The sequence below is a fragment of the Paroedura picta genome, chromosome 2, assembly GCF_049243985.1.
Source record: "Paroedura picta isolate Pp20150507F chromosome 2, Ppicta_v3.0, whole genome shotgun sequence".
NCBI classification, from domain to species: domain Eukaryota; kingdom Metazoa; phylum Chordata; class Lepidosauria; order Squamata; family Gekkonidae; genus Paroedura; species Paroedura picta.
Window position 1 is genome coordinate 151,003,369 of NC_135370.1, and position 15,377 is coordinate 151,018,745.

At 45.0% G+C, this 15,377-nt stretch overlaps 1 protein-coding gene across 1 annotated transcript in view; it reads right to left on the reverse strand.

Annotated features, from left to right (window-relative positions):
- Window positions 1–15,377, reverse strand: part of ALKBH1 (alkB homolog 1, histone H2A dioxygenase) — a 20,696-nt gene continuing 5,319 nt past the window's right edge. Inside the window, exons 2-6 of the mRNA XM_077323345.1 lie at window positions 13,228–13,336; window positions 12,835–12,997; window positions 5,022–5,112; window positions 3,518–3,711; window positions 1–1,503 (exon numbers count right to left, since the gene is read on the reverse strand). Of these exons, the coding sequence (XP_077179460.1) occupies window positions 1,080–1,503; window positions 3,518–3,711; window positions 5,022–5,112; window positions 12,835–12,997; window positions 13,228–13,336 (981 nt within the window). The 3' untranslated portion in view covers window positions 1–1,079. The remainder of the gene's footprint in view (window positions 1,504–3,517; window positions 3,712–5,021; window positions 5,113–12,834; window positions 12,998–13,227; window positions 13,337–15,377) is intronic.

The following is a 15,377-nucleotide window of genomic DNA, read 5'->3' on the forward strand; positions in this document are numbered from 1 at the left end:
TGCAATTTCAACCCAGGTGAAAATGTGGTTTATTATTAACATTTCTTCTGCAGTTCCCATGGGGTCCCTGGCCAGGCCCAGACGTGCTCAGCTTCAGGCAGTCTGCCCCATCATTATGCTTGCAGACCATGCATTGGTTCTATTACAAAACCCACCACTTAACACTTTGCTTCTCTCACTGGTGCCTTCATTCTCGTACTTCATAGCAGAGGCACAAAGGCAATTGGGGAACAGGGCAAGTGGCATTCATGCAAGTGATATGAATTTGCTCTGTGACCTAGTAAAGACCATCCACTATGGGACACTGGAGAAAACATGATAGATGTTGGAAAAAACCACAGTTCTGGTTTAGTCACATACTTTTCCCAGCAGCAGTTGTTCTCCATCTGGATGGATGATAACCTTCCCATGCTGGGCTGTGACCAATGAGTGCGTGGAGGTTGGTGAAGGGATGGAATATTGTCCGTGCATTCCAGCTCTTCAAGGATCAGGACACTGTTAGCTGCTATTATGCTGTTTTTTCTTGAAGGTAGGCGAGGTTACTGAGGGCGGGGCATGGGTATTCCACCTAATCCTTCTTTGGGTCCCCTGCAGGCCTAAGCTGTCTTGGTGGCCTCCAGGAACAAGCCTGGCTGTGCTTCAAGGATCTTTTCTGCCCTGTGCTTTGAGGCAGGGATCTCCTTATCACCCTGGGTTCTCCCTTCTGCCATTTCCCTTGCCTTCTCTCCTTTCCTCCTATGAGGCCTTTCCCTCTCTTACTCCAACCACCAGGGCTGAGCCTATGGAAGTGAAAAAGGCCGGGCTTGCTGCTGTAACAGGCCAAGTGGGCTGGATCTCCTGTGTCCACTGGTGAGCTGAGCACCAGGCTCACTGTTCAGCTGGTCAATGCACCTCCTGCCACTGTTCTGGATGAGCTAGCAATGGGGATGCCAGCCATGCCTTCCTCTCCCACAGCCCGTTCAGCTGTGCACTATGTCCACTCCCCTTCACTGGCATCTTTGGCCCTCCAAGAGCCTGAGTGACTGGCTACAGGTTGGGCTGAGCCTCACAGTGGGGAAAAAGAAATCTTCCAGGTGGTCTCAGCTGTCTAGATCAGGTTTGTGCCTTTTGATTTCACTGTTCTCTTCATGATAGGAACCTTTGGAAAGAACATCCAGTTTATTCTCCATCCCAGATTCAGTTGGGAAGCTCTGGCCTTCAGCCAGAACTTGCCTGATGGTCATGTTGATGCGGGATCTTTGCAAATATTTGGCACAGACTTGCCAATCATCTTGAGAGCAGGGCTCAATAACTGAATCCGCAGGAAGGTCAGCAGGGAGAGGCAGCTCCAGGCAAGAAGGCACAGGTTTCCCCTCGAGATTGGGCAGAACTCTGGGAACTGCATGATATAGCAGGCGGCTGAAGCCAGACATGACCATCATGTCTCCACTGTGTATAAACATAGCCACGGGGGCTTCATCTCGTTTCAGCCCTCCCAGCAAAAATATGGATGATTGTCCAAAACTGGAGGGAAAAAGGAGAAGATAAGAAAAGTCAATTAGCATAACATAAAAATATATTGATCAGCATTATTCCTTTTAATACATTAGAGAGAAATTCAGTTTTTGCCATGTGTATGCCATGTTCGTTCACATTTTTTGCAACATAATTATTTTTGTATAATCTTAGACAGCAAAGCACTTTCCATTTCCTCTTTCATTTTCATATTCTGCCCTAGAACCACCAGAAGTAATGCATTACATTAAAGTTTGGGCAGTTATCACTCTCAGAGATAAATCACATAGAACACCTTGTCACATGAAGTGTGATCTTTGATGAGATGTAGAAAGAGAAGCTGTAATCTAAAGCAGCGGTCCCCAACCCCCGGTCTGGGGACTGGTACCAGTCTGTGGATCAGTCGGTACCGGGCCGCGGCTCCTCTTCGTCCTCCTCCCCGGCTGCTGCCTTGGGGATGCCCAGCCACTCTGCCGCCAGCTAACCTTTGGTGCTCTCCAGCGGCTGCCATGGCTGGGGCTCCCCCTCGGCATGTCACTGCGCAGCTGCTGCTGGCAGCGCCACCCAGCGGGCGGCGGGAAGTCAGGGGCACCAGCAGGAAAGCAAGTGGAGCAGGGGCTCAGACGGCGGCAGCGACGTCCCTCAGCAAAAGACTACCCCCCCCCCCGGCCTCAGTAAAATTGTCAACCGTTGACCGATCCTCGGTGATAAAAAGGTTGGGGACCACTGATATTAAGCATAAAACTAGCATGTGTATGTAGGACGGGGGGCATTTTAACCCTTCCTTCTCTGGAAGTTTATTCACTGAAAATCATCCCTCCTAGCTGATTTTTCCAGAGGAAAAGTATTACTCTAAAAGATAAAGAGGTCCCAACATCTTGCACTGACCTATGTTAGATTATAGCCTCAAAAAGAGAGCTGGACATAATATATACACTGAGCATCACATGCAGTCTGCCTTTTATTGTACAGACAAATATCCTACTTCAAGAGAAAATGAAAAGATGAAGCCATCAAAGAGCGTATTTCCCCACATGACCTAACCTGCCTTACTGGAGAAGAGGATATACATAAATAAATGCCTGGCTGAAGCAGAAAGTGATAAAGCAGGATTACAGCTGAATATCCAGAATACAAAAATAATGACTGTTGGGGAATTGCACAACTGTAAGAGGTTGATGATGAAGAAACTGTTCAAGATATTGTATTCCTTGGCTTCATGATCAACCAAAAGACAGACTGCACCTAAGAAATCACAGGGAGACTGAGTTAATGAAGGGCAGTCATGAAGGAACCAGAAAAAATTCTGAAGAATAAGGATCTCTCGCTGACGACCAAGATCAAGTCAATTCTTGACATAGTATTCTCAACTACTGTGTATGGGTGTGAAAGTTGGACAACCAAGAAAGCCAACAGGAAGAAAGTTGATTCGTTTGAAATGTGATGTTGGGGGGGGAGGTTAGGAATACTGTGGACAGTTAAAAAGATAAAACAGTGGATTCTAGATCAGATCAAGACTGTACTTTCCCTAGAAGCTAAAATAACTCTTTTCACATAACGCTAAAAAAGAGAAAGACAACATGAAATGAACTGACTCAATAAAGCCACAGCCCTTAATTTGCAAGACCCGAGCAAGGTTGTTGACCTTGTTTTGAAGGACACTATTTCACAGGGTCACCATGAATTGGAGGTGACTTGACAATACTTAACACACACAAACACATTTTGGCTCTCAGACACTAATACTTCTTTAGCAATCCAGCCCTTCTGCAACTCTGGGCTACTGCCCATAATTTGGAACTCAATAGGTTGTATCCAGGTAGCTTTTGCACTTGATCTGACTCAGGTCCCCTTATTACTACAGCCTCATCCTATGTGGTTTCCATGCATACAGGCTCCACAATCCCCACTACGGCCTTTCTTTGTTGGTCAAACAGGATTCTGTTCATACTTTTTCATTAGTCAAAAAACTGGTTGAATCCAGCCCAGCATGTGATTAACAATTATCCTTTGTATAGCTCACCTGAATGATAGGAGCGGTTGAGAATGGTCCAGTTCAGACTCATCCACGTGAATTCCCAGAGAAGAATCAAGGTGATAATAATTCAGGATCCCTGCTTCTGCTTGGAAGCTTGGAAACCCACAAGCTTTCGCCACTTGCTTTGAAAGGAAAGCCAGGTCTGATGGAAAGGAGGTATGGTGATCAGCTGAGTATTTCTGGGGAAACAGGAAGGAAATCACTGAGGAAACTCAACTGGACTAATGAGGCATACCTACAAATACATTCCACAGTCATTCAAAAGGGATGACCTTAAGGAACTTCTTGTTAACCCTTTTCCAAGACTAGTCAAAAATTAAGTAGTGTCTTATGTATCTGAACTCCTGTGTGGAATACACAAACTCCAGGGACTGAATTTCTATTTTGATGGTGAACAAACAGGCTAGTCAGCACCAGCTGTTGCCATTAGTGATTTTTGCCAAAAGCAAAAGAGATGCTCCGCTTGTTGTATAGGGCTGCTAATAGACAGTTTTTAGACTAGAAAAAGTTTCTCATTATAGTACCTTTGTCCACAGTCTTCCCCATCTGTCCGTAAACTCAACTATCCCTCAGCTATAATCCTGCTCCACTAGATGCATCGGATGCGAGGACTGGGATTGCAATAACACACGTTCAAAACATTCCCCTTATTCTTGACCCTATAGTAGACAAGAAAAATGGCTTGACCTTGTTTAAATATGGCTCCACAAGATGATCAATAAAGCTTCATTGATCTTTTGAAAGACAGTCTCCCCTACCATTCTCCTCACCAAAGCCCAATGAAAGCCCCACTCTCTTAAGGCCGTAATCATAATGGGTCTAGAGGAGGGCAACGAAAATGGTGAGAGGTTTTGGAGACCAGGACATATAAGGAAAGGCTGACAGAGCTTGGTTTTGTTAATATGGCGAGAGGATGACTAAGAGGTGATACGATAGCCATCTTCAAGTACTTAAAGAGCTGTCATATGGAGCAGAGTTGTTTTCTGTTGCCCCAGAGGGTGGGACCAGAACTATTGGGTTGAAATTGATTCAAAAGAATTTTTGGTTAAGCATCCAGAAGTTCCTGACAGAATGGTTCCTCAGTTGAACAGGCTTCCTTGCGAGGTGGTGGGTTCTCTTTCCTTGGACGTTTTAAGCAGAGGCTTAAAGACGTTTTAAGCAGATGCATCGGATGCGAGGACTGGGATTGAATAGCTTGGATTTCTTAGAAGAGCCATACAATAAGCGAGCTCATCCTGTTCTAATAGGGCTGCAACTCATTTGGTTAAGCACATCTGCAGCATGCTGATAGACGAGGCTTCCTCACTCAGTCTCAGGTTTGCAATCTGATTAGAAAGGCCATTCTGGCTTCAAATAGGAGTCCATGATGTCTGCAGCAAGAAGACTGGACTGTGGGCTTAAAGTCGCAAACCTTGCCAAGAATGCATTCAACCAACACCACCTAGCACATTGCTAAGAGGATCTCCAGTAACCTGTCTTCCACAAATACCTTGGTATTCCAATTATAATGGTATCCCAAAGTCACCCAGCGCAGCTTCTCCAGTAAACTTTTTGGCTCTAGTTTGCTGGAACATTTGTTTCTAGAAAGATTTAAAACAAAATGTCAACAAAAGCAGTTTTGTCTCTGAAACATGCTTTGCAAGTGCTTCCTACAGAAATCACAGTTCTTTCAACAGTTCAAACCTTATTTATGAACAGCCTGGTTCCTGTAATTTGTACAAATGGCTGTGAAATAACTGACCATTTGTTTTGCATTTCCAGTGGTGGATCTGTTCAGGAAAACATGAAAAGGGGGGATGCAGTGAAGGATCTGTTTCACAGGAAAACTGGAAGGATTAGACTTGGACAACTCAAACCACAGCTAAAGGAAGAGGGGCATAGTCAGCTGTAAAATGTCTAGGGGTACAGTGTACAAGAAAGAGCAGAATTTATTTAGGATTTATAGTTAGGAAGAATGGGGCAGAATGACTAAAGGAAAATTAACAGGCAGAAGCTGAACCTGCTTGCTTTCAGCTTCCAGATAAAGCAGAAGAAACTGTTAATAGGTGTCTGGGATATTGGTGGGTAGAGTCAAAGTTTAATCCAAACAAAACAATATGGTGAAAGGGAGAGACAATGTAGGAAGGGGAAATGCCTGCTCTGGATGGAACTACACACTTCCTGAAGGATCAGGATTTTTTATTTGGACAACTTAGTTGCAAACATTGCTTCGATTATGACCAGAGGTGCTTTGGGGAGATTTGTAGTGTTTTGCCGACTATTATAAAAGGGAGATGGCAGCTGTCCACGATAACTTTCCCCTTAGAATGTTGCAGTCTGTTCTGTGAAGGTCTACTCCGTAAGTCTGAAAACTTCAGCTGATAGAAAATTCTGCCACTTGCCTGTGTCAGGTAGAAGAATCTCCGGGGAGGGCGGTATATAAATATAATAAATAAATAATAGTGCTCCAGGGGTTGCCAGAGTTTGCAAGCCTGATACAAAGTGCAGGTTTCAACCTTTAACATATCAAATAATCTGAGCCCAGAATACCTGAGCAAAAATCTATTAATACTTTCCATCTCTAGAGAACTGCTGAAAAGGCTCTTCCGAGGAAATGATCACAGGTAGACCCAAGGCTGACATCCGCTGGATGCAGGGCCTTGTCAGTATGTTCAGTAGCTGTGAAATCCTCTCTTTGGAAGATCGCCAGTCTTTTCCATAACCCTATGTTAGGAGGCAGGGATTTAATAGCTTGGATTTCTCAGAAGAGCCATACAATAACCTGTTTATCCCACAGGTTCTTTGATGATACATATTTCTTGTTGTTTACAATTTTATTAACCACTCTGAACACTGTACAAGTGGTATAAGATAGTGAACACACACACACATACAATTTCCAAGGCTGGGAAATGCATAATATGATGTTTCTAGACTGCCTCTCTCCCACTGGGCTTGAGGCAATTCACAGTATATTAAAGATACATAGTTACAATACTTTATAATTACATATTAAAATTCTAATATCAAAACCACTAAAATAACCAACTTTCTATGTAGCAACTAAAATAACTACCTAGTTAGCTATCTAACTACCCCCCCCCCATATAAATCTGCTGCAAGTTCCAATCAGTAGCTGACAATTTTGTTCAGAAAACATCCTGCGGATATTAAAGTTAGTTTTACTGATGAAAATTATACTTTGTCTTGAAACATCTAAGAATCTGGAATAACCGACATACTTATGGTATAGTTCTCACAAAACAGAATGGCAAATATGTGTCAGAATTCATGGTATGGTTAGCATGTATCAAAACAGTGACAAAACATATGCAATATACCTTGCAATATAATTACTTTTGTGCACTGATCTTTTAGCTTCCCAACTCCTGCCAGATTGGAGGAGGCATGATGCAAAAACACAAATGCCCTGTCTCCCTGACTCTGGAATACAGGTAAAGTCTGCATGGGATTTGGCAGTCAGTAAGCTGAAACCATTATGTTAGTGCCAACAGTAAATGTGCCTGTCTATATTGCAGGTTTCTGATTTTTTTATTTTTTACTGATCCACTCCCAGGAAGATTTTAATGTTTTCATGCCATTTCACATGCTAAGGCTGTGGAGTGAATTTGCTATTCCACATTGCTGAGAACAGAGCAGCAGGAAGAAATGAAAGTCAAGACAGAAGGCTGCTGGCAAGGCGGAGTGTTAGGGGAGATAAACAATAAGGAGTTCTGGAGGTCTGGTAGTAGGATGCCTATAATTAAAATGACAGGAAGTGCAGCAGAGCAAAACTGAGATGTGTTTGCAGAACACGGCTACTATGGACTCCTGCAGTTATCAAAAGGCGGGTTTTGAAATTCCTGGGTAAAAGGGCACAAGGCAGCCTGAACCTTAATCCTGTATCACCAATTCTAAGAGGTAATTTAATTGGCCTTTAAAAGAACTGCTAGAAGTACCAAGAAACATTTAACAGCTCATTTAAGGGCCTGTAGAAGAGCAGAAAGATGTCGCTCTGCACCCACTCAACTCTGCATCTTCCTCCTGGCATCACCTTCTTCTTCACCAAGAAATTAAGCGCGGAAGCATCTTCTGTCAGCTGGATTTGCTTACGGCTGCATTTAATAAGACGTGGAGCTGAACGCAATACCAAACATGGAGACGGAATTATTTCTACTCCCACTCCCCATACATCCCCGCTGCTGTCGCTTGGATCCCTGCAATCAGCCATCAGGATTTCCCCATACTAAGCAGACTAACCTAAAAATCTGCAAAGACTAATTGTGCCTGGCTTTAATCATATAGCTTTCTGAATTCCAGTTTCTTTTCAGTTCTCCTCCTGAGTCTGAACTTGATCATTGCTGCTGGCTCACTTCTGATAGAAGTTGCCCATGCAGCACTTTGTCTCTGAACACTTCCAGGAAGCTCTTAATGAAACTGCCATCATTTCTCTCAGCTATCTCACTCTGCAGTACGGCTTTAATCAGAAGGGGAAGCAGCTGTGTATTAAATTCTATCCTACACGGTTGCAGCAGATGAATGCCAAGCTAGAAAACACCAGCCACCAGCTAATCTACCAAGTGTGCTCCGTCGCCTCCCTTCTATGGTCAATTTTTTATTCCAGACAATCACCGCAAGATGGCAGGGAAGGGCTCGTGCTGGTGCTACTGGTGCTTAAGTTAGCACAGAACTAGGGCCAGGCAATTCACTTCCTCCCCTCTCCCTACAAGCTCTGATGCTACAGCATTCAAAGGGGAGTTACAACACGGGAAGCAGCAAAAGCAATTCTGATCATCCAAATATGCTGCCTCTAAAATTGGCACCAGATACCCAAAGCCAATCCACATTATGCTTGCACGTTTGCCTATGTGAGGAAAGGGGAGAAGGGAACAGAAGGCCTCTGCTCCACCAAGCCACATAAGTGACCTACTAGGCAATTTGTTGTTGTTAGGTGCGAAGTCGTGTCCGACCCATCAGGACCCCAGGGACAATAATCCTCCAGGCCTTCCTGTCCTCTACCATTCCCTGGAGTTCATTTAAACTTGCACCGAATGCTTCAGTGACTCCATCCAGCCACCTCATTCTCTGTCGTCCCCTTCTTCTTTTGCCTTCAATCGCTCCCAGCATTAGGCTCTTCTCCAGGGAGTCCTTCCTTCTCATGAGGTGGCCAAAGGTTTTCCTAATTACCCCAAACTTAAACTAAGCAGCATCAGGGATCTGCTTCCTGAAAACCATATACAGAACCAGTAGGACAGATACAATTCTGATACATTCTAGAGTGCACACACCCAAAATTCAGTGTAACCAAGAAAAAGAAAGATCATACTGCCTTTTATGTAAGCTGTATAAATGAGCTGGCCAAAAGCATACCCACCTAAATGCAGAAAAAGGAGAGCTGGAAAACTTTTTATATGTATACATGCACTCAATTCCTGGCAAATAGATGGGGAAGAAATGGCTCCAAGATCATTGCAGATGGGGACTGCAGCAAAGAAATTAAAAGATGCTTGCTCCTGGGGAGGAAAGCTATGGCAAATCTAGAGAAGAGCCTAATGCTGGGAGCGATTGAGGGCAAAAGAATGAGCTCCTGTCCTCTTGGAGGGGTTGAGTTTCAGGCGACTCTGCTTGAGCCATCCAGCCACAGCTTCCAAACATCTGGCAAATGGATCCGGGAGAGAGTCCGGGCGGCTATCCATGAAGAGAAAGAGCTGGGTGTCATCAGCATACTGATGGCAACCCAGCCCGTAACTCCGTACCAGTTGAGCCAGAGGGCACATAAAGGCATTAAATAATGTGGGAGATAGCACCGAGCCCTGTGGGACCCCACAAGGGAGCTGATAAGGACCCGACAGCTCTTCCCCCACTGCTATCCTCTGGGTCCGATTTTGGAGGAATTAACGTATCCAGCACAAGACTGTACCCCTTATCCCCGTACCGGCGAGGCAGCTTGCTAGCAGCTCATGATCGACCACATCAAATGCAGCCAACATATCTAAAAGAACTAGTACAGCAGAGCCACCTCGGTCAAGCTGGCAATGGAGGTCATCCAACAAGGAGACCAACACCATCTCAACCCCATGGCCAGGACGGAAGCCAGACTGGTAAGGGGCGAGCACCGAATTATCTTCCAGGAATGCTAGGAGCTCGTCCATTACAGCCCTTTCCACCACCTTCCCCAGGAACGCTAGATTCGATACTGGACGGTAGCTTGCAGGGTCATGCGGGTGCAGAGCTGGTTTCTTGAGGAGAGGGCATACCACTGCCTCCTTCAACACTTCAGGGAACTCCACCATTTCGAAGGAGCAGTTGATGATGTCCCTGAGCTGGTCACCTATCTGACTACTGCTCCCCTTAAGGAGCCAAGACGGACAGGGATCAAGGGGGCAGGTGGTCGCCCTCATCCTCCCTAGCAGCCTGTCCACTTTGGGTAAAGAGAGCCGCCAGAAGCCATCAAACATCACCTCCATAGGCGGCCAACAGGCCTCCAATTCATTTGCTGTATTAACCGTAGCAGGAAGGTCATGGCGAAGCGACAAGACTTTATCTGCAAAATAGCTCACAGCTGATGGCCAATTTCCTATTATTTTGGCACCCTTCCTCCAGTGCGGTGAGAGATTGAACCACCCTAAATAATCGAGCTGGGCGACAGCTTGCGGACACAATTTCTGCGGTAAAAAATTCACTTTTTACCGCTTTCACTGCCATCTCATACGCCCTCATAAGTGTGCGATGAGATGTTCTTGCGGCCTCGTAGAGAGACTTCCGCCACACTCGCTCTAGTCGTCTCAATTCCCTCTTCTTCTCCCGGAGCTCCCCGGTATACCAGGGTGCCCGTTTGAGTTGAGGGCAGAGAGGACGTCTAGGAGCAATTTTGTCTATGGCGGCCGACAGGCGTGACTGTTAGTTCTCCACCATGTCCACCACGAGATGCTGGGAGGCCTCGGGTCTCACAGAGCATTCTGGAAACCAATTGGATCCATAAGTCTCCGGGGGCGGGCAAAAATGCGCCCCCTGCCCAACTGGGGAAGGGGTGGAGTTTTGATCCGAGCCCGCAGGGCGTAGTAGTCTGACCATGATACGGCCAAAGCTCTGGTTATATCTAAAGCTCTTTGAACCCAGCCACTGAGTCCAAATTGCTGAATCCCTCTTTAGTCGGTGGAATATTGTGTGTGCGGACTCTTTGGGGAACCACTGTTGAGAGGTGGGAGAAGACGCAGTGTGCCTGCAGACAAGTGTGCCTGCAGACCTGCTTATCTGTACAAGGAAATAAAATTAAATTTAAGAAAGAATACAAAATCCGGAGGCAGAAAAAATAAAGGAAGCATCCAAAAATCAAACAAACAGACAAAAAACAAACAGGAACTCTTTCCTCCACATACAAACACCCTGCCTTGTAGGAATAAGCTCAACCTCACACTAATGGATTTAGAAGCCCCATCTCAAGCCCAGTTTCAAGAGCTGAAGACTGTAATTGAGGAATGGGCATGGTGGGGGGCAAAGAACTCAGCAAAGTTGAGGCTTTCTTTCAGTCCACTTGTTAGAAGGAAACTCTAGTTAATGGTGGATGATTAGTTAGGGTTCAGAATACAATCCTTAAGAGAGTCACTTCCTTCTAAAGTCATTAAAGCCCCTGGTCCTAAAAGGGTGTAATTGTGTTTAAGATTGCATTGTCAACGTATTAAATTCAAAAGGGAGAGAAACAGAGAGAGCCGGCCAAACGAGCCCTCATTTCCTGCTACAAACAGCTCTGTTTACCTCCTATGGCTCCTGCTGTGTCAGGGAATAACAGAGATTTGTGCCAGTGTCCCCTGGGTCCTAGTGCCCATTGTATTCTTGGTTGCGTGTGTGTGTATTGTTGTTAGGTACCAAGTCGTGTCCGACCCATCGTGACCCCATGGACAATGATCCTCCAGGTCTTCCTTCCTACCCTCTCTGGCCAGGACGCAACTTAAGATCATGTCTCGGGCCAGAAATCTGGGGGTGACCATTGATGCCTCACTAACACTCGAGGCACAGGTCAAGCAGGTAGCTGGCCAGGCATTTTTCCACCTCCGCCAGGCTCGGTTACTAGCGCCCTATCTGTCCTCTGAACACCTGGCCACACTGATCCATGCGACAGTCACCTCCAGAATAGATTTCTGTAACTCGCTCTGCACTGGCCTTTGATCTGGAAACTGCAACTGGTCCAAAATGCGGCTGCTAGGGTCCTCATAACTACACCGTGGAGGACCCACATCTAGCCAATGCTGGTTACCAGTTATATTCTGGATCAGGTTCAAGGTTTTGGCTTTAACCTTTAAGGCCATCCGTGGTCTGGGCCCAGCATATATGAGGGGCCACCTTTCGCTCTATACCCCCCGCAGGGCCTTACGCTCTGCGGAGGCTAACCTATTGGTCATCCCCAGTCCCAAGGAAGCTTGCCTGGCCCCAACCTGGTGGAATGAGCTGAGGGAAAAGCTGACGGCCCTGCGGGAATTACCAGCATTCCGCAGGGCCTGCAAGACGGAGCTCTTCCACCAGGCTTATGGTTGAGGCTGGGCAGCGAGGAGGATCAGGCTCCCCCTTCACAAATTGGCGGTAGCGAGTGTCAGCTCCCCTCCAAATCCCTGCAATTGAGCATGCGGAGACTGGATGATTAGGATTATGCCATCACTTTGTTGATTTTTATTGTTGACCGATTGGTTTATGAATTACTGTTTAATGTTTACTGTTTATTGTTATGGATTTTAGGGGACTGGGGGTTTTATGTGAGCTGCCTCAAGCCTTCGGGAGAGGCGGGATACAAATAAGATGATGATGATGGTGAAGATGATAATAATAATAATTTCCACACAAACACAGATTGCTGTTAATGTCTCTCTACCCGCTGCCTCCCACTACACTAAGTGTAACTCCAGGGTCCTAGATGCTCAGAAGTCTAGGATACATGAGATATAATGCAAACTAATATAACCAAGTATGGTTTTATTCATTAAATATTGTAACATATTGTTTTATTTGTACTCACAGCGAACTTCCTAAGAGTCTATTTGATCAGGCCAGGCCGGATTCTGGAGTTTTTTGGTGGTGGTGGGGATCATTTGGGCATGGGGTCATTGTGGGTAGGCAGGTAGTTGTGAGTTCCTGCATTGAGCAGGGCGTTGGGATAGATGACCCTGGCGGTACCATCAAACTCTATGATTTTATAATTCTATGATTGATAAAGTGCAATACATACCCAAGGCCATTGTATATTTTCATAGCTGAGTAAAGATCTTAACCTACAATTCCTCAATTCAGTCAATATCTTAAATGCTGTGCTCTTTTCCCTTCACCTAACTTACCTCAGCTGCTGCTGACTCTTTCCCCAAAGATCTGCAGTATCCTTAGAAGACATGTGCAAATCCAAATTGCATACGTTGGGTTTCTGAGTGTACTGTTTGAGACCCTGTTTCACCCAGTGGCGCTGGCAGCCCGGAAGGAAGGGATTTGGGATAAATATAAACCCTGGATAACAGGGATAGGTGGGGAAGAGAAGAGAAAGCACAGTTATAAATAACATAACATACAAACTTGGTATCAGTTGTTTTCATCAGTATTTTTGGAAAAGCTTGGAATATGAAAAGTTGAACATATTATACCAGTTTCTCAGCCAGAAAACAAATTGACTGGCTGAGGGCAAATTGACACCTAAGGGAAGTACTTTTTTGTCTTGCTTGATATACAAAGACACTCACCTGGATAATTAGCCAGACCATAGGCTTTCCATGAGCTAACTGGCTTCAACCCTGCTCTGCTGGCATCTTGATCACTTACTGAAGAAAGAATGAGGGGAGAACTGACCACCTGGCAGAAGAAAATCAGGCATTAGATACACAGGCAAAGGTTCCATAAATCTGTGTTTTCCCCCTGTTCTTTACCTGGGGGGCAGGCAGGATCTTGGTTGTAAAGTCACAATTAACTCCGGAGTCTTACCTCCAAGGCCCAGAACAATTATAGAAGGCAGCCCCTTCCTCCTTCCCAGCTCTGGTCTGGATAAGGCAGGGGCAGTAGTTTTTCAATGTCACAATGAGCTTTCCAAGGCTTCTTTCTGAACCTCTCCCCTGCCCTGCCTTCTTCCTGAATCTGGAAAGGGTGGGCATCTCCCAGAACTTGTTTTGAATAGGTCAAATGTGCAGTAAGAAGCCTAGGCTTTCCAAAGTCAGCTCTTTTTACTAGTCAACTGATGAATGTGTTAGAACTCCATCCACCAAAATGAGTGCAATCTATCAAAAACTAATTTTGACCATGTCCTATTGAAATAAATGAAATTTAACATTATTTGTATTGTGGCCGTATCCCAAACCAATATTTTGTGGAGTGTGCCCACGGTCTCTAGTGATGCTGTCAGAAGCTTATCCGCTTGTAAGACACCAGAGTTTAGAAGCATATGACATATACAGACTTTTCAGTTTTTCAAAGGCATACAGCATCTATTTTCATCTGGGGAGAACTGTCAGGTATCAGAAAACAAAATGAAATGGTTTCTTTGGACCTGTGAGGGGTTTTGAGGCACATTTTATTTCTTGATTCAGTAGGTTGTGAGATACTGAAACCTGAAATCACACTTCTGACAAATAGCTCGCTTTCTTCCTCGCACCATAATTCTGACATGATGTATGATAATGGCTATTAACACAGGAATTGCTGGAGCTACCACATTTTATAGCCTGTGACAGGCTAGAATCCCCATTTCAGACGGCATAATACATTAATTTCTAACCCCCCAGTGGACATGTGATTTTAATTGAAATTACAAACGATGCTGAAGAAATAAGAGGGTAATCATAATTACATAATCACAAGGTCTGAAGTGCTGCTTTCGATGACAGAAATTCTCCTTCGGAGGGCTGTAATTACACTGCACTCATTACAGTATTAACCGAGGACCAGTAAACCGGTCTAAGCACCAGTGCTAGTCAGAAATTGTTAATACCTAGTAGTCACTTTTAATATGTTATTAATGGAATAAAAGGGATCTTTTGTTATTGAAGACAGCATTAATCCTGTCACCCTGAAAATGTCACCTATATTGCTAATTTTTTCATCTGCAGTTAATTTCCCACAGCAGACAGAAAAGAATTGGGTGGGGATAAAAAGAATTAGGCAAGACAGAATTTTTCTTTCTGGAACAGCTCTGGTAATAATCCAACATTATTCCCCCTCCCCCAAAGGTTGGAAAACAGAACAGACAACAGAATACTCCATTCTGTAGGATGCATTGCAAGTCTCCAAACACTGTGCTGCTACTCAAGAGTTTCTCACTAGGTGTCTATACTAAATGTCAAGGTGTTTCACTATAGTTCAGGATTCCAAAGATCAAAGAAATTCATTTGCCACTAACAAGAAATGAGAACATCAGGGACATTACCAATGTACAAACAACTGCATATGCTGAGAGACAGGACTCTTTGAGAGGCAGCGTGGTGTAAAGGTTAAGAGCAGTGACCCCTAATGTGGAGAACTGGGTTTGATTCCCCACTCCTCCTCCACCTGCGAACAACAGGGTAACCTTGGGCCATTCACAGTTCTCTCAGCGCTCTCTAAGCCTCACCTACCTCACAGGGTATCTCTTGTGGGGATAGGTAGGGGAAGGGGTTTGTAAGCTGCTTTGGGACTCCTTTGGGGAATGAAAAGCAGGTGATTAAAACAAACAAACCCAGCTCTTCCTCTCCTCTCTTCTTCTCGGCAGCCCTGTTCAGGTCACTGGGAAAACCAGGCTTTATATGACAAGGGAAGAGACAAGAATAAAAATACCAAAGAGTCAATGCAAAAAACCAAAAATGATAAAGTTTCACTAATGTGGAATCACCATCCCTATAGACGACTAGTTTCCAGTGCTGGTGAT